Source organism: Monodelphis domestica, chromosome 3 (assembly GCF_027887165.1).
Source record: "Monodelphis domestica isolate mMonDom1 chromosome 3, mMonDom1.pri, whole genome shotgun sequence".
Classification (NCBI taxonomy): domain Eukaryota; kingdom Metazoa; phylum Chordata; class Mammalia; order Didelphimorphia; family Didelphidae; genus Monodelphis; species Monodelphis domestica.
In genome coordinates this window covers 332,048,869-332,069,471 of record NC_077229.1, presented here as the reverse complement: position 1 = coordinate 332,069,471, position 20,603 = coordinate 332,048,869, and the positions used below count along the sequence as shown (strand labels likewise).

The following is a 20,603-nucleotide window of genomic DNA, read 5'->3' as shown; positions in this document are numbered from 1 at the left end:
TAGTCAGAATTCTGAGTGACCTGGGCAAGTTCTCTGTGTATGGAGTTAAGGAGCAAGGATTTTGCCTGAGGCAAGCTCTTGAATCTCCGCTGTCCTTTGCAGATCTTCTCTGTGCTACTTTCCCAGGGGTGCTCAAGGTCTGCACTCTCCTGCCCCCCTGGGTTTCTGGTCTAGCTGCTTTCAGGGCTAGGTCCCCAGTGGTCCTAGTCAGCTCCCAAGGACCTAGAAGTGCCCCTTGGTCACTCTAGAGGTGCTCCTCACTCACTCCCTGCTTCTGGTGATGGCCCTGGCTCGGAGCACCTAAGGTCTGCACTCCCTTGTGTGCTGGGGTTTCCTGCCTAGATGCTTTCAGGGGTAGGCCCCCAGAGGTCCTAGTCAGCTCCCAAGGACCTAGAATTTCCCCTTGCTCACTATAGAGGTGCCCCTCACTCGCTCATTTTGGCATGCGCTGGCTCTGGCTCCATAGGTGGGGGTGTGGGAGGATGGATCATCTCGAGTTTGGGTGGAAGCTTTTTCACCCCCTTATAGATTGGAAAAGCCCCAATCTCACATACCTTCAATGCTGTGCCCTACTGTACAGTTCCTCCATTCTTCTGAAAATGATTTTTAAGATCTTTTTGGGTAATCTTTGTTGGTGTGTGCTGGGGAGAGGAAGTGACCCACATTTAGACTGCCACCATGCTTGCCTGGAAGTTTGGACTTTTTAAATCATGAAGCAATATATGCATATATGTATTACATAGATGAATTATTATTTTAATAGTATTATTTTGTCAAATGTCAGTTTTCTTCTTAGCTCCTAGTGACCATGCACCTTGAAATTGCTTCTTCCCATGAATACTTACTTATATTCTTGTTTACCTTTGGTTTGTCTCATTCCTGGTTGGATGATATGTCCCCAACTGATCTAATATCTCTAATGACATTTCATTGTTGGCTGATGAGGATAAAGGACAATAAATCACCTTTGCCCACCTCCTAGACTCCTGAATGGCTTGCTGGTTTTGTTTATAACTCCCAATAGTAATGACTGATTTTCTCAATTGCAAAATATTTTCTGAGTGGTGACAATGCCATTATCCAAAGGTCAAGCCCCTCTAATCTTGTCAAATGAATAATGATTTATTTCTATTTTGTTGTAGGTTGTAGACTTATGCTTTAATATTTTCTCAATATAATTTGATTTTATTCTGGGCCATTTCTAAACACATCAACTAAAGAAAAGAGAGAAACTACTTTGCATTTATGTCAGTGACCCTCTTTCCATATGAATAGTTTGAGTGCATTTTAAATAACTTTCACTTCTCTGATTCATTTTTCTCAGTAGGTTTGAAGGTGAGATTTTCATTATATGGTAATCCTCCAAGAATATACAGGTTTCAAAACACCAGAGTTTTACTTATACTATAAAGTTTCTGCCTTTATAGTTCTGTCCTTACTTTTCTTTGGAGATATTTAACTATTTGTAGCTAGAAAATATATGTTACACCTTGAAATACCAGAGAAAGACAGAGGAATTGAAGGTGAGCAAGAATGCCTAGACAAACACTAAAAGATTTAATGGAAGGAAGAAAGCAAGGAACCTTGATGTTGATGGGTGGGGGGCAGGAGTATGGGGATGGGGAAAATGAAACAAATAGTTATTAGCTTATTATGATCCAACTTTAAACAAGAAAAAGCAACAATCACTACAGGCCCGTAATGAACTATCTCAATTTGTCAAAAAAAAAAAAAAGATATTACCTTAGACACCTGAAGAGAGCCTTTATATGAAGGAGGAAGCTGTAGGGGACAGGTGTAAAATAACAGAAAGTTCAGTTACTTGATATCTTGGAAGCAGGAAAGATCAAATCAAGTTAACAAGCATTTAAATGACTACTGTGTACCAGACACTTTACTAAGTGCTGGGAATATAAAGAAAAGAAAAATAGTCCCTATCCCCAAGAAGTTCACAATCTTCATCCTTATAGTCTAATGGGTTCCAATTTAATGTTTCAACTATTCAAGAACTGGTACCTAGAAAAAATTAATAGAGCCTTCTACCTGAGGAAAGTTAAACACCAAGGTGCAATGATATAGAACTCACAACAGCACTAGTAACCATCAGGACCCTGGACAGCTCCTGGAAATGTGGGTGAGAAGCAACAGAACTGTGAAATCACTCATAAGAGAAGAATATAATGGTAAAGAGAAACAAATCTTAACCTGCCTTCATTGTTGGGACCGTTTTCAGGGTTCTGTAGCTTTGTTGTTCTCTTGTTCCCAATGGAAGTATATGTGACTCAGAGGGAGATGGATAACTCCTTGTATACATACAAACATATTTGCATCTCCAGCATCCTAAAAATAAATTCCTTCTGATATACTATACCCTCAAGTTAAAATTCTAGTTGTTATTTCTTTCATAGCTTAACATCTTAAATAGCAAATAGCATTTATTACCTCTATTGAGTCACCACTCACTCACTATTCATCCTCTATAATTTTTCCCCATTTTAACAAGCACTTTCTTTCAAATGTCATTAATGAATTCTATTCTTTTCTTATTTCTGATCTTTCTAGAGTTTTCTGTAGCAGCTGACCTCCTCCATGCGAGTTCTCCTGCCTCTATAACCATTCTTATCTTCTCTATGTCTTCTAATTTTTCTCCTACTTTCAACGCACGAGATTTGCCTTTGATCATTTTTCTCCTCTGCTATCCCATTCAGATTGATATTATTTGTTCCAAGAACTTTAATTATCCCCTTATTGTAGGGAACTCACAATATACATGTATAGCCCTGACCTCTGCATGAAAAGCCCCAAAATCACATATTCCAAGCCTCTATTGGACATCCCCAACCACATAAATCTTAATTTATTGTATTAAAATGTATTTCTTCCACTAGACAAGAAATTTATTTCTCCCCTTATTTGGAAAATAAAAACCTCTTCTTCCTTGCTTTCTCTTTAGCTCATCTCATCACATTTCCTTCCCTTCTGCATTGCATTGGGAGACATGATGAAAGAATGGTTGAAAATTTAGAAATATTAGAAGTCATCTCCAGAATCAAAGTAAATTAAATAATCAAGGACTATCTTGCAGCTAAAATACAACGTTCTCAAAAAACCTTTTCTGAACCTCCTTAATGCTAGTGTTTCCCCCCCTAAAGGAATCTCACATTTCTCATTAGGCTGAGTTTTTTGAGAACAGAAATTTTTTGCCTTCCTTTGCATCTCCAGCACTTAGCAGTTGCCAGGCACATTATAGGCAGACACTTCATAAAAACTGATTTAATTTAACTTGAAAAAATTATTTAAATTATCTTCTTTATTTAGTCAATGGAGACATGGTGAGAAAAAACCCAACAAGAAAATAAGTTAAATGAATGTAATTCACTCTCTGTCTTTATAATGATAATAGTCACACACTTTATCTAAATTAACTTAAAAGGATAATTCATTTAAGGACACAGCAATGAGCACCATTATCTATACTGCAAAAGGTATGATGATAAATATTTCAATTTAGCTAACAGAATTGACTGTCCTCAAAAGCATCCAGAGAAGAAAAAAAACAAGATTAAGAAATTCACTTTGATAGTTTAGTGACTTTTGGATGTACTCCAGTTTAGGCTCCACAGCCAATCAAAAAACTGGCATCATTAGCATCTTCATCATCGTTTCATCATCATAAAGCACTTCAAAGTTTGCAAAGTGCAAATAGTGAATAAGAATCAGTTACAGAATGTCTGACATTCTCTAAAGTCCACAGAGAGAGTGAATCGGATAACCACGAACATGCTCTTAAGGATAGGTACATTATAAAATCCCCTTCTCCATTACATTTCATGTTTATGTCTTTGTATCCTCAGCATCTGGCATGACCTGACAAATGGTAGGTGTTTAATAGATGCTTATGGGTTGATTGGTTATTTTTAAATTTCTCTTTAAATTTTTATTTCATTTTCCCCCAATTACATGTAAAAAGTTTCCAACATTTTTAAAAGAATGTTGAGTCTTGAATTCTCTCCCCTCCCACCCCATTGAGGTGGTAAGCAATCTAATATAGATTTCACATGTGTGATCTTGTAAAAATTTTTTCTGTATTAATCCTTAAGTGGAAGGAAACTCAAACAAAACAAAAATTAACAAAGAAAGTGAAAAAAATGCTTTGGTCTGGATTCAGACTCTATAAATTCTTTTTCTCCAGAAGCAGATGACATTTTTAAAATCATGAGTACTTTGGGAGAGTTTTGGTTTATTATATATCTGAGAATAAGTTATTCACAGTTGTAAAAGTATATACAGTTTTCCTGTCATTGTGAACAATATTCTCCTGGCTCTGTCTATTTCACTCTGCTTCAGTTCATGTAAGTCTTTCCAGATTTTTCTGAATTCTTCCTCGTCAGTTTTTGCTGCACAATAGTATTCCATTACAATAAATTATAACTTGCTCAGCCATTCCCCAATTGATGGTTATAATCTCACTTTCCAATTGTTTGCCTCCACAAAAAGACTTGCTTTAAATATACTTGTACATGAAGATCTTTCTCCCTTTTTTAATATATCATCTATCATATTCAACTCATACCCTTACCCTATGTACTATACTCCTTCTAACTGACCTAAAAATGATAAAGTTCTTTGGAGTTACAAGAATTATCTCCCCACGTAGGGATGTGCACAGTTTAATATTATTGAATATCTTTTGATTTCTCCTTCCTGTTTACCTTTTTATTCTTCTCTTCAGTCTTATATTTGAGAACTCATTTTTTTCCATTCAGCTCTGGTTTTTTCATTAGGAATATTTAAAAGTCTTCTATTTCATTGAATACTCATTTTCCCCCCTGAAGGGTTATGCTCAGTTTTGCTGGCTCATTCTTGGTTTAAGTTCTAGTTTCTTTGCCCTTTGGAATATCATATTATAGGTCCTCTGATCCTTTAATGTAGAAGCTGCTAAATCTTATGTTATCCAGCTCCATGATAATTGAAGTTTTTTTTGGCAGCTTCCAATTTTTCCTCCTTGACATGGGAGTTCTAGAATTTGGCTATAATATTCCTTGAAGTTATCCTTTAGGGATATTTTTCAGGAGATGATTGGGGGATTCTTTCCATTTCTATTTTACCCTCTGGTTCTAGAATATCAGAGCAATTGTTCTTGATAATTTCTTGAAATATGATGTCTAAGTTCTTTATTTGATCATGACTTCCAGGTAATCTAATAATTCCTTCATTATTCCTCTTTGATATATTTCCCAAGTCAATTATTTTTCTGCTGAGATATTTCAAATTTTCTTGCATTTTCTTCATTCTTTTGACTTTGATTATTTCTTATTGTCTCATGGAGTCATTAAGTTCTTCTTGTCCAATTTTAATGTTTAAAGTATGGTTTTCTTTAGTGAGCTTTTGTACCTCTTTTTCCTTTAGTCCAGTTCTGATTTTTAAGAAGTTCCTCTATTCAGTTGACTTTTGCACCTCTTTTATAATTTGCCTAATTCATTTTTGTAAAATATTTTATTTAGCATTTGTGTGCCTCTTTTCCCTAGCTAATTCTCTTTTCATATTTTTCTTGTCACCCATTTATTTTCTTGTCTCGTGTCTTGTGTCACCCATTTATTTTCCTAATTGTTCCTCCATTTATCTTATTTCTTTAACACTTTCACTCTTTATTGATCTTGGGTCCAATCAACATTTTTTGGTGAGATTTTTTAAAAAAATTGTTTTCACTTTGTCTTCTTTTTTGAGTTTATATCTTGGTCTTTTATGCCATTATAGTTACTTTTCATGATCATATTCTTATTTTGTTATTTTCTCATTTTTTCAGCCTACATTTTGAATTTGAATTTTATGTTATAATTGGGCTCTGCTCATTTAGGGGTCGGGGGCCATTATCCCAAGCTTCAGGCTTTTTCATATTGCTGTTTTAAGAGCTAGTCCTGGGGAATTTGAGAGGAGGGGTCCTGTAAGTTTTGGGGCTTCTAAAGTTGCATGATCCTGGGAGAGGTATGGTTACTGATTTCCTGATCCCTTATAACTAACCCTCAGTGCTCCTCTCTGCTTTGGGATGGTGCCCCAGAAGTGCATAAGGGCAAAAGAGTTGCCAATAAGCACAAATTTACACATTTCCAGCAAAGGGTCCCTTGTAATTTCTTTCTGACCAGTCATCTCCCCTTTTGATTTCTGGGCTGAGGGCTACTGAAGATACGGTGGCCAGTTTTGTCACTACTGCATGTATAAATTCTGGACAGGACTCTACCCTAGTGCAGATTTCTTCTGCCAAAGTCTTTAAGTTTTCTTAAGTCAGAAAAATGTTCTATCAAACTTTTGTTTGCTCCAATACTCCAAAATTTGATTTAAGGTGATATTTTAAAGTTATTTGGAAGGGAAGCCACCTGATCCACCACTTTGACTCTCAAAATTCTTTGCTAATTTGATGGTATTATGACATTTTGGTATGAAACTGAAGTAATGTAATTTATATATACTTGCCTTAACCTATGACTTCATATTTCTTCAATGATTTAATTATCTTTATTGCCACATAGATTTAAATTGTGATTGTATCCACATAATTCCAATGTATAGAAGTAGACTTTTAAATATTTTATATATTATTGTAGTTATTTTAAATGGAATTTGTCTTTCTACTTCTCCCTGCTGATTTTTATAGAAACATAAAGAAATGCTAATTATCCAATTGAGCTTATTTTATATCCTATTCATTTATTCAATTTATTGTTCAATTAAAAATTTTAGCAGACTTCTTAGTGTTCTCTATGTATCATTTACAAAAAGTAATCATTTTGTTTTCTCTTCCCCTGTGTTTATTCTCTCTATGTTTCTTACCTTATTGCACTAGCTAACATTTTTAGCTCTATATCAGATAAAAATAGTGAAAATAGACATTGCTTTATTGATCTTATTGGAAAGGTCTTAAATATCCACTACTAATTTGGTGGTAAATGTTTGTTAAAAGACTATTATGAAAATTATTTCATCTTAAATACTCTCCCACATATATAGAATCTTTATGAGGATTATCTATGATACATAACACTTGGACTTCATGGCTTCTAAGGGTCCTTTGACTCTAAATCTATGATCCTGTGACACTAGGAAACTAAAGCCCCCAAAGAAATAATAGTGGACTTAACATGTTAATTCCTTATAAGACCAACATAGGATATGTGTTAGAATTTTTCAGGACCCAATCTGTTAGGTTAGGCTGAAATCTATAAGAAAGTTACTTTGATAGGTTTTTGGATTTAGTTTAGGTAATGTTGGGTTCCAGGAAGCAAAAAAATAAAAAAAAAATAGGTTTTTCTGCCATCATGAATTACCAGAAGGGGTGTATACTTCCAAGATCATTCAAATCTTGGATATCTTCCAAAGATCACGTCATGTACATTGGGCATTAGTACCAGCCTTTTCTGTATCATAGTGAATCTCCAGCTTTCTAATTAGATTCACTAGTTACTGCATGTTTACATGTAGGATATACAATGCCATGCTAGCGCCTTTCCTGCAGAGGGTGCAAATTACTAAGGTTAGTTAATGAAAAAGAAGGAGAGAGCACATCCAGTTGGGAAAAGATGTGAGAGTCAGAGAAGTGCTATGCTGGATCAAGCATACTTCCTTCATATTAATAAGACTAACAATGATCTCAGATCTGAGTCTTTATGAAAAAGCAGCAAGTGTAAGTTGTCAAGTGTTGTGTAGTGAGGAGTTGGGACTGATATCCATACAGATCTGGCAGGGCAAAACCTTCAGAAGAAAGAATATAAGTATCTATAAGCTTTGGTTTGTTCAAGATCACAAGAATTCTAGTTGTAGAGATATTCTAGTTGCACTCCCTTATTTTATAGATGGGAAAACTCAAGACTTATAAGCTAAGTGATTTACCCAACATCATATGAATAGCAAATAACAGAGTTTGAACTGAAGCCCTACAAATTAAGCACTGTTTCTATCATTTTTCAGTTAGCTCTTCTATTTATTACTGATATTACATATACTTATTAATATTAATTGATTTTTAGTTACTATTGTATTGGCAATTATGGAAAACTTTATCTCTAGAACTTCATGTGATGAGTAAATATTGCCACATAAATTAATTTTTTTCTTTCTATCCTTATACTTTAGCAAAACCTCTCAAGATAGAATGCAAATAAAAATACTAGTCCAATATTGATTTTTATGGAATAACATAACAGATATGTTTAAAACAGTTTTGCATTCATTCCCTGTACTTTCATTTGCTTAGAATTATTCAATCGGTAATTGATTGAAGAACATTTTCGAAGCACCTAGTATGGATCTGCCAGTGCTAAGCTAAGCACTGAAAATACAAAGAGAAAAATGAGAAAGCCTCTGCCTTTTAGTAGCTTATAGTCCAACAGTACAGACAGCTTACACATATAGCAGTAATGAACAAAATATGTATACATAGTTTCTGGAGCGAGGGCAACAGTAGCTGGGAAAATCAAGATTTCAGGTTCAAACACTGTAAACAGTCACTGGCTTCATTTCCTTTCAAAATTGTAGTAATTTGTGTAATGAGTAATCTCAAAGGGTACAAAATCCCATTTCAAATCTAGTAAACAACCCATAGTTCAGATTGATTTGACCTCTATCCACATTTTATAGGACTTTTGCAAGAATTACTTCAGAGAGTCTTTTGGAGCCACAACTAAGGATTGGGGGTAGGGAAGGATCAGTAATTACTATAGACAACCTTCTAAAATTATATTTAATCTTTATACATCAATTTACTAAACTTAATGTAATGAATCATGGAATTTTTAACTTGGAAGAAACATTAAATATCATTTAATGCAACTCTTCAGGTGGTACAGTGGGTAGACAGAATACTAGGCTTGAATTAGTAAGTCCAGAGTTCAGATTTGTCCCAGACTTACTAGCTGAGTGATTCTGGACAAGTTACCTAAATCTCTCCAGCTTAGGTTCCTCTTCTTTGAAATTAGTGGGTTGGACTTCATGGTCTCTGTAAAGGTTTTTGATTCTAAGTCTGTGATCTTGTGATCCCAGGAAGCTGAAGCCCCTAAAGCAGTAAATTCAATGTTTCAGGTCAACTCTAAAATAAACAACAAGACCAAAGTGTAAACGCAGAAAATATCACTCCCCAAACAGCACATTCTTCTTCCCTGTATTTTTCCAGACTGTTACTGACATATTCTATATCTCTTCCTCCTATTCTCCCATCCTGCCCTCTTCCCTTTCCACTCCCGCCTCCCACTCCTCCCTCACCCCTACACTAATGCTGATTCTTGTTTAGTCTTGTGGAATTATTGACGCTAACTAAATGAATTAGTCTCAGTCTAAAAGTAAATATAACAATAACAAGATCAAGATAGTTTTAGGAAAGATCATAATAAAAGATAACAAAATGGTGTTTGACCTCCCCCTAGTGGTGATCCTGTTGGAATTAGCTAAAAGTTAATATTAAGGGAGGAACTGGACTCAGGATTCATTGAATGGAATTTCTTATTTTATTCACATATTGGTGATGATATACTTACTAGACACATGTGATGACATACTGGGAAGGCAGTTCTTGATATTTACTCCTTCTCTTCTCCTGAGGAGGGAGAGGTATTATACAATGTGACAATAACATTCTGGAGTAGAGTAACATTCTCTTTATTTCAATCAATTAGAATATTTTGTGACAGCCTAATGCATTAATGATATGGAATGAAAATTCCCTATAAACTTTTAATGATTATTCTTTGGTTCCAGCTGTTTGGTCAATTTCAAATATACCTAACCATGTACTTTCCACATCATATCATGTCCATAATAGTATGTAAAAGGGAAATGTAAATTTAACCAACTTGAAGGTTTTACTTTTGAGTAGAAAGGTACCTTAGAGTTCAATCATCTTTTTATAAATGTCAAATTTAAAAACATGAAGGCCCTGAGGGGAAAAAAGTGGAGTCACTTGCTCAAGGTCCCACTGAGAAGTAAAGATTAGAACCTAGACCCTATAACTCTAAATAGAAGATACTTTTGACCATACAAGGGAAACACTTTTGATTAAGGGAGAAAAAATGAGAATTAAACTAAAATTTAACCTTTGATTCTGAATTTTGAACAGAAGAATGATTAAATAATTTACTAATGTTCTTCCCTATTGTGGCCATAGGTAATTATTATATCTTGAGTCTAACAAATATATTTTATATTTCACATGACACATTATAATTCATAACAATATTTTCTTTATAATTAATAATCATGTTTTGAGCCTAACATATACATTATATTACATAATATATTATAATATATAACATTGATATTTCTTAATTTTCTTCACAATAATTACATTTTTAGCCTAATGTCTATATTTTAAATTTCATATTTGAAATTTGTGTAATTAATAAAAATTGAAAAAAAATGAAATTATAATATGTTGGTTTCAAAATGTAATAGTTATGAAAAAAATAGGACTTTTTATTATACATGTATATATATACATATATATATATATATGTAAAACATTATATATGTGTGTGAATCTATTGGAAGGCAGTATAACATGGTTGATAGCACCTCTGACACTGCTGACCCCTTGGTACAGACCTTCATCATCTCACACTGGACTATTGCAACAACCTGCTTGTTTTTCTCCCTGAAGCAAGCTTTTCCTCACTAGAGTTCATCCTTTACTCAAATGTCAAACATATCTTATAAAGTGCAGATCTAGCCATGTCACTCTCCTAGTCAATAAACTGTAGTGGCTCCCTATTACCTAAAATATTAAATATGAGTGACTAATTAAAATAAGTCACTGAAATAATCTTTTCAGAGTGTCTAAAATATGAATGAGTTCATGTATTACAGATGCTACTGGTCTGTCAAGAACAGCTCAATGTACTTATTAAGTAGCTCTGAATAATTTTTACATGAACATTTCTGATATGTAATTTTTTAAACCCTTACCGTCCATCTTGGAGTCAATACTGTGTATTGGCTCCAAGTCAGAAGAGTGGTAAGGACTAGGCAATGGGGGTCAAGTGACTTGCACAGGGTTACACAGCTGGGAAGTGTATGAGGACAGATTTAAACCTAGGACCTCCCATCTCTACACCTGGCTCTCAATCCACTGAGCTACCCAGTTGCCTCCTCTGATATGTAATTTTAAAAACTGGAAATTTTCCATTGACATTCTAATAGACTAATGGGTATCTCTGTGTTAACCACATGGAAAGCCCACGGTCCTATGACAGTTAGACTTTATAATGATAAACACAATTAAATAAAGGGCATTTTAAAAAGGTCAAATATGGGAGCAGGTTGGTGGCTAAGTGGATTGAGAGCCAGGATTAGAGACAAGAAATCCTAGGTTCAAATCTGGATTCAGACATTTCCTAGCTGTGTGACTCTGGGCAAGTCACTTAACCCCCACTGCCTAGCCCTTACTGCTCTCCTGCCTTAGAACTATACACATTATTGATTCTAAGATAGAAGGTAAGGGTTTAAAAATAAAATAAAATAAAATAAAATAAAATAAAATAAAATAAAATAAAATGTCAAGTATTCCAAAAAGTAAGGGGAAAAAATCATGATTACAACCAAAAATGAGTAACAGCATCAATTTCTTACCTAGGAAAAATGCATTTGAGTAATATAATTTTGCTTTCTAGAAAAATCCCTAATAAATTCTAAACACTTATTTCTTTTTTTTCAACAAGAATCACTTCTTCAGTGTATTTATTTATTTTTTTAATTTTATAATATTTTATTTGATTATTTCCAAGCATTATTCATTAAAGACAAAGATCATTTTCTTTTCCTCCCCCCTCACCCCCCAGAGCCGATGCATGATTCCACTGGGTATCACATGTGTTCTTGATTCGAACACATTGCCATTTTGTTAATATTTGCATTAGAGTGTTCATTTAGAGTCTCTCCTCTGTCATGTCCCCTCAACCACTGTAGTCAGGCAGTTGCTTTTCCTCCGTGTTTCTACTCCCACAGTTCATCCTCTGCTTATGAATAACATTTTTTCTCCTAGATCCCTGCAGATAGTTCAGGGACATTACACCGCCACTAATGGAGAAGTCCATTATGTTCGATTATACCACAGTGTATTAATCTCTGTGTACAATGTTCTCCTGGTTCTGCTCCTCTCACTCTGCATCACTTCCTGGAGGTCATTCCAGTCTCCATGGAATTCCTCCACTTTATTATTCCTTTTTGCACAATAGTATTCCATCACCAACATATACCACAATTTGTTCAGCCATTCCCCAATTGATGGGCATCCCCTCATTTTCCAATTTTTGGCTACCACAAAGAGCGCAGCTATGAATATTCTTGTATAAGTCTTTTTCTCCATTATCTCTTCGGGGTACAGACCCAGCAGTGCTGTGGCTGGATCAAAGGGTAGACATTCTTTTGTCGCCCTTTGGGCATAGTTCCAAATTGCCCTCCAGAATGGTTGGATCAGTTCACAATTCCACCAGCAATGAATTAATGTCCCTACTTTGCCACATCCCCTCCAGCATTCATTACTTTCCTTTGCTGTAATGTTAGCCAATCTGCTAGGTGTGAGGTGATACCTCAGAGTTGTTTTGATTTGCATCTCTCTGATTATAAGAGATGTAGAACACTTCTTCATGTGCTTGTTAATAGTTTTGATTTCTTTATCTGAGAACTGCCTATTCATCTTCCGTGCCCATTTATCAATTGGAGAATGGCTTGATTTTTTGTACAATTGTTTTAGCTCTTTGTAAATTTGAGTAATTAAACCTTTGTCAGTGGTTTTTGTTATGAAGATTGTTTCCCAATTTGTTGCTTCCCTTATGATTTTAGTTACATTGGTTTTGTTTGTACAAAAGCTTTTTAATTTGACATAGTCAAAATTATTTATTTTACATTTTTTGACTCTTTCTATGCCTTGCTTGGTTTTAAAGTCTTTCCCTTCCCAAAGGTCTGACATGTATACTATTCTGTGTTTGCCTAATTTACTTAGAGTTTCCTTCTTTATATTCAAGTCATTCACCCATTCTGAGTTTATCTTGGTGTAGGGTTTGAGGTGTTGATTCAAACCTAATCTCTCCCACACTGCCTTCCAATTTTCCCAGCAGTTTTTATCGAATAGTGGATTTTTGTCTGAAAAGCTGGGATCTTTGCATTTATCATATACTGTCTTGCTGTGGTCACTTGCCCCATGTCTATTCCAATGATCCTCCTTTCTGTCTCTTAGCCAGTACCAGATTGTTTTGATGACTGCTGCTTTGTAATATAGTTTGAGATCTGGGACTGCAAGGCCCCCTTCCTTTGAATTTTTTTTTCATGATTTCTCTAGATATCCTTGATGCTTTGTTCTTCCAAATGAACTTTGTTATGTTATTTTCTAAATCAGTGAAGAAATTTTTTGGAAGTTCAATGGGTATGGCACTAAATAGATAAATAAGTTTGGGTAGGATGTTCATTTTTATTATATTGGCTCGTCCTATCCATGAGCAGTTAATGTTTTCCCAATTGCTCAAGTCTAGTTATAGTTGTGGGGAGACCGTTTTGTAGTTGTGTTCATATAGTTCCTGTGTTTGTCTTGGGAGATAGATTCCTAGGTATTTTATTTTGTCTAAGGTGATTTTGAATGGGATTTCTCTTTCTAGTTTTTGCTGCTGAGCTGTGTTGGAGATATATAGAAATGCTGATGACTTATGTGGGTTTATTTTGTATCCTGCAACTTTGCCAAAGTTGTTGATTATTTCAATTAGCTTTCTGGTTGAATCTCTAGGATTCTTTAAGTAGACCATCATGTCATCTGCAAAGAGTGATAACTTGGTCTCCTCCTTGCCTATTTTAATGCCTTCAATTTCTTTTTCTTCTCTAATTGCTACTGCTAGTGTTTCTAGTACAATGTCAAATAGTAGAGGTGATAATGGTAATCCTTGTTTCACTCCTGATCTTATTGGGAATGCATCTAGTTTATCCCCATTGCAGATGATATTAGCTGATGGTTTTAGATATATACTGTTTATTATTTTTAGGAACGACCCTTCTATTCCTATGCTTTCTAGTGTTTTTAATAGGAATGGGTGTTGTACAAAGGCTTTTTCTGCGTCTATTGAGATAATGATGTGGTTCTTGTTGGTTTGCTTGTTGATGTGGTCAATTATGTGGATGGTTTTCCTAATATTGAACCAGTCCTGCATCCCTGGTATAAATCCTACTTGATCATGGTGGATGACCCCTCTGATCACTTGCTGGAGTCTTTTTGCTAGTTTCCTATTTAAGATTTTTGCATCTATAATCATTAGGGAGATTGGTTTTATTGATTTCAACTCAGAATGACTTGACTATAAAGAAGGACATTATAAGTAAATTAGGTGAACACAGAATAGTATACTTGTCAGATCTTTGGGAAAGGAAAGATGTTAAGACTAAGCAAGAGTTAGAAAAATTACAAAATATAAAATAAATAATTTTGATTACATCAAATTAAAAAGTTTTTGTACAAACAAAACCAATGCAACCAAAATTAGGAGGGAAGCAACAAATTGGGGAAAAAATCATAAGAAAAACATCTAAAAAAGGTCTAATTACTCAAATTTATGAGGAGCTAAATCATATGTACAAAAATTAAGCCATTCACCAATTGATAAATGGGAAAGGGACACGAATAGACAATTTTTAGATAAAGAAATTAAAACTATCAACAAGCACATGAAAAAGTGTTCTAGATCTCTTATAATTAGAGAAATGCAAATCAAAACAACTCTGAGGTACCACCTCACCCCTAGCAGATTGGTTAACATGTTGGAGGGGATGGGCCAAAATTGTGACATTAATACATTACTAGTGAAGCTGTGAATTGATCCAGCATTTTCAATGGCAATTTGGGATTATGCCCAAAGGGCGCTAAAAAACTGCCTTCCTTTTGATCCAGCCATAGCACTGCTGGGTTTGTACCTCAAAGAGATAATAATACTTGTACCAAAATATTCATAGCTGCACTCTTTGTGGTAGTAAAAACTTGGAAAATGAGGGAATGCCCTCCAATTGGGGAATGGAAAAACAAATTGTGGTACATGTTGGTGATGGAATACTTTTGTGCTCTAAGGAATAATAAACTGGAAGAATTCCATGAAAACTGCAATGGGGATAAAGTAGATGCTCTCCCAATAAGATCAGGAGTGAAACAAGATATCACCTCTACTATTTAACATTGTACTAGAAACACTAGCAGTAGCAATTAGAAAAGAAAAAGACCATCCTACCCAAACTTATTTACTTACTTAGTGCCATACCCATCGAACTACAAAAAAACTTTTTTATTGAATTAGAAAAAAAAATGACAAAGTTCATTTGGAAGAACAAAAGATCAATGACATGCAGGGAAATAATGAAAAAAAAAATGTGAAGGAAGAGGGCCTTGCAGTCCCAGATCTCAAAGTATACTAAAAAGCAGTAGTCATCAAAACAGTATGGTATTGGCTAAGAGACAGAAAGGATGATCAATGGAATAGATTCAGGGTATGTGACCTCAGCAAGACAGTCTATGATAAACCCAAAGGCCCTAGCTTTTGGTACTAAAATTCACTATTTGATAAAAACTGCTGGGAAAAATGGAAGGCAGTATGGGAGAGATTGGGGTTGGATCAACATCTCACACCCTACACCAAGATAAACTCAGAATGGGTGAATGACTTGAATATAAAGAAGGAAATTATAAGTAAATTAGGTAAACACAGAATAGTATACATGTGAGATATTTGGGAAAGGAAAGAATTTAAGACAAAGTAAGAGAGAGAAAAAATCACAAAATGTAAAATAAATAATTTTGATTACATTAAATTAAAATTTTTTGTACACACAAAACCAATGCAACCAAAATTAGAAGGGAAGCAACAAATTGGGAAACAGTCTTCACAACAAAAATCTCTGGCAAAGGTCGAATTACTCAAATTTATAAAGAGCTAAATCAATTGTACAAAAAATCAATACATTCTCCAATTTATAAATGGGCAAGGGACATAAATAGGCAATTTTCAGATAAAGAAATCAAAACTATTAATAAGCACATGAAAAAATATTCTAAATCTCTTATAATCAGAGAGATACAAATCAAAACAACTCTGAGGTATCACCTCACACTTAGTAGATTGGCTAACAAGACAGCAAAGGAAAGGAATGAATGTTGGAGGGGATGTGGCAAAGATGGAACATTAATGCACTGCTGGTGGAGTTGTGAATTGATCCAAATATTCTGGGTGGCTATTTGGAACTATGCCCAAAGGGCACTAAAAGACTATCTGACCTTTGATCTAGCCATAGCACTGCTGGGTTTGTACCCCAAAGAGATAATAAGGGAAAAGACTTGTACAAGAATATCCATAGCTGCACTCTTAGTGGTTTCAAAAAATTGGAAAATGAGGGGATGCCCTTCACTTGGGGAATAGCTGAACAAATTGTGGTATATGTTGGTGATGGAATACTATTGTGCTCAAAGGAATAATATACTGGAGCAACCCCATGTGAACTGGAACAACCTCCAGGAATTGATGCAGAGTGAAAGGAGCAGAACCAGGAGAACATTATACAGAGAGACTGATACACTGTGGTACAATCGAATATAATGGACTTCTCCATTACTGGCAATGCAGTGATCCTGAACAACTGTGAGGGATTTACAAGAAAGAACACTATCCACATTCAGAGGAAAATCTGTGGGAGTAGAAACACAGAAGAAAAACAACTGCTTGATCACATGGGTTGATGGGGATATAATTGGAGATGTAGACTCTAAAGGATCACCCTAGTGTAATTATCAATAATATGGAAATAGATTTTGATCAATGATACATGTAAAACCCAGTGGAATTGTATATTGACTATGGGGGGAGGGGATGGGAGAGAAAGAACATGAATCATGTAACCATAGAAAAATATTCTAAATTAATTAATTAAATGCAAATTTTCAATTAAAAAAGCAGTTGGAGATATATCAGCAAGAAGACAGGTTCTGCAGAAGAAGGTTCTGCAGAACCTTCCTTAAATATATGAGTTATATCTCTTCTCAACAGGGAGCACTAACCTAGTATAGGAATATAAATTAGGGATAAGACTGGTTTTCTAGGGTTAGTGGAAATTGGGGAATTTTGAGGTAAGCTCTGGGAAAGGATTCTGGGTAGAAAGGAATTGTGGGAGTCTAAAACTGAAAATAACTGAACTTCACTTCATTCTTGAATTTCATCTTAGCTTGGAGTGGGTTTTGTCTCTGCTTACTATTTCAAGCTGAAGGAGGAGTTTTGCTCCAAGAGATTCTCCCTGGAAAATCAGGATTTTTGTGGAAAAATTCTTTGGCATTCAGGTAGAGTATTTACTTGGAAAAAACTAATTTTTCTGAGTCCAGTCTTCATCTGACAGTGGTCCAACTACCAGAATTCTTATTGGCTAAGGTAATTCAAAGCTTTTCATTTATAACTTTGAGTTACTTAGTACATCAGCCAAACCTAGACATTTTTACCTTTCTTTTTTTATTAATTACTGGTGGGAAGAGTAGGGATAAGTCAGATAGTCTGGAGAAGGGTTTTAGATAGCATGAGGGAGTATAGGTAAGGCCTAAAGAAGAAAGGAAGTCTCTCCTTTCCCAGGAGACTTAGGAGCTGGATGGAGGTAGTTTAAAGAGGGTCATATTTACCAGTTCCCCTTATCCCTTTTGTTAAAATAAACTTTGTTTCTATAACAAAAGGGCTTGGTGCTTAACTGGCCCTGAGGAGTTCCTAGGTGGATGAAAACATCTTACAGCCCTCTAGGACACTTCCCCATTACACTAGAAAAGAGAGAAACACCAGCTGGCTACATCCAAAGAATCTTTGAAGGAAAAAGATTTTTATATGATTTGTAGGCTACTTTTGAAAATCTTTAAAGAATAATGCTAGACAACTATTTCCTCTCTCGTGATTGGAGTGTAGGAAAATAACACTTCTGATCCCTCTTGCCCAGAGAATTCTCCCCATCATTTCCCACCTGGTCACTTTTCTGAACTTCACCATCTCTAGAAACTCATATTTTGGCAACATGTAATTAGCTTAGAAACAATTTTCCACATTTTCCAAAATAATAAGACCCATATTGTCTCCCTTTGTCTCTTCCTTCCCACATATCACAGCTGATAAATAATTTGATCTGGGCTATACATATATTATCATGCAAAACATACTTCTATATTGTTCATTGCTATAAGAGAATAATCATATAAAACCAAAACCCCCAAATAAAACCATAAAAAAACTAATGTGGAAGATAGCATGCTTTGATCTGCATCTGACTCCAACAGTTCTTTATCTGGAGGTGGACGATATCCTTTGTCATGAGTTTTATCCTGGATCATCGTATTGCTGAGAGTAGCTATATCTTTCACAATTGATCATCATACAATATTGCTGTTACTGTTTAAAAAGTTTTCCCAGTTCTGCTCATTTTACTCTGCATCAGTTCCTGCAAATCTTTCCAGCTTTTTCGGAAATCATCTTGCTTACATTTCTTCTAGCAAGAGAATATTCCATCACCAACATATAGCACAATTTGTTCATTGATTCCCCAATTGATGGACATCCCCTCAATGTCCAGTTCTTTGCCACCACAAAAAGAGCTACTATAAATATTTTTGTACAAGTAGGTCCTTTCCCCTTTTAATTATCTATTTGGAATTCAGACCTAGTAGTGGTATTACAGGATCAAAAGTTATGTACAGTTTTAGTGCCCTTTGGGAATAGTTCCAAATTGCCCTCCAAAAATGGTTGGATCCATTCATAACTCCACCAATAATGTATTAATTCTATGAGCATTTATTAACTGCCTGCTATGTGCCAGACACATCATGTAATCAATTATGTAAAAACAAGCTATAATCCAACTAAATTTGAAATAATAAGGAATAGGAAGACACTTATATTAAGAAGATTAGAAAAGGATTCCTGGAGAGGGTAGGAATTCATTTGGAACTTGAAGGGAACCAGGGAGGAAGGAGGTAAATGGAGAGTTTTGTGAGATTGAGAAGGTGAAAGTTTAAAGGAATGAAAGATCTACTAACATTTGTCAAGCATTGTGTTAAATGGTTTACCAATGTTATCTCACTTTACTTTCACAATAACCCAGGGAGGTAGGCACAATTGTTATTTCCATCTTATAAATGAGGAAACTGAGAAAGATAGAGCTTAAGAGCCTTGCTCAGTGTCACATAGTCAGTATGTGAGGTCAGATTTGAAGTTAAATTTTCATGACTCTAGCCTAGTGCTCCATCCACTCCCCCACCTAACTCAATTCTCAAAGGCTATTCCTGGAAAGGACAAGCTCTTACAGTACTAGAGAGGTATAGAATATTATGGAAAGAGTGCTGGATGCAGAGTCATGGGCTTGGATTCAAATTCCAAGTTACTGTGAGATCTTTGGTCATGTCACTTAACTAAACCTCTATTTCCTTATGTGTAAGATAAAAAAGTGGTCATAGAAAGCCTCCAAAATCTCTTCCAGCTCTAAATCTATGGTTCTAAGTTCTCCAATGCTGAAAAAGCTTTGGGTTCACTCCTGACAACAGCCTCTATCTGCAGATAATCATCATGAATGAAAAATGAAGATGAATGAAGAGGACTTGCAATGCTCAACACTTGGTAATGAATTATTTGAACAAAATAGTATTCATTTATATGAATCTCACTTTTTGTGAGTAAATGATGGCAATAGAAGAAAAACAGAGGAAGAAAGGTGCTAAAAATCAAACATATTAAACACATCCCACTTGTCCTGGCCCTGGGGAGTGTCTTGAAAAGCTTGAGTTCCAGCTAGAAGATATGGCTCCAAGACAACACACATCTGTTCTAGGCAATGAATCTTGCAGTACTAGGAGTGGAATGACTTTCCCTAAGACTTACACAAAGGCTGGATTATGTAATGCCAGCCATCTGATCCAAATAGGAACTGACAGGACCTTGTTCTCCTGAGATAATGATCTGGAGCAAAGAGAAAGTCCTTTCATTGTTTTAACTACCAACAGAATACAAGAATTCTGTGGGTCCTGTCTCTAGGCCCATATAACATACAGATGCTCACTACTAATTCATGCTACCTGGGCATAGACAATATTTTAGTCTTATAGGTAAAAAATTTAGGACAAAATATGAGAATTGGTCAGGTGTTGATTAATTGATTAATTTTGATTGACTAATTAACAAGTATTATGATATAGTAGATCAGAGTGCCAGACTTCAAGCTAGGAGCAACTGGGTGTAAATTCTAACACTTATTAGGTGAATGGCATAGGAAAGTCACTGAATGCCATAGGCAAGCCCACCTTCTTGGCCTCAGTTTCCTAATCTGTAAAAATGAGGCAGATAGACATGATGGTCTTTAAAGTCCATCTAGCTATAGCGCTATGATTTTTTGATCACTCAATCCTTTATCTATGATGCCTATTAGTTCACCTTATCTGGATAAAACTAACATCCCAGTACTGCATGTCCTCTCTAGCCTTTCCCCCCCAAACCTCTAGTGTAGGCTGTACCAGTTTTTCTCCAAGATTCTCCCAACTAGTATGCAATAAGATAATAGCAGAGAGTTCCTGAGGGCCTGCTTTAATGGCA

The 20,603-nt window shown here is 35.3% G+C and overlaps 1 protein-coding gene across 4 annotated transcripts in view; it reads right to left on the bottom strand.

Annotated features, from left to right (window-relative positions):
* The window catches only part of ZC2HC1A (zinc finger C2HC-type containing 1A), a 131,801-nt gene that overhangs the window by 97,898 nt on the left and 13,300 nt on the right, over positions 1-20,603 (bottom strand). For 2 of the 4 annotated variants that reach the window (XM_056824130.1, XM_056824131.1), the window contains exons 2-3: positions 9,525-9,583; positions 8,930-9,046 (exon numbers count right to left, since the gene is read on the bottom strand). In XM_056824130.1, coding sequence (XP_056680108.1) covers positions 8,930-9,046; positions 9,525-9,583 — 176 coding nt within the window. Of the gene's footprint in view, positions 1-8,929; positions 9,080-9,524; positions 9,584-20,603 lie in introns of all 4 variants that reach the window. The other 2 variants (XM_056824133.1, XM_056824132.1) reach the window with 1 other exon arrangement.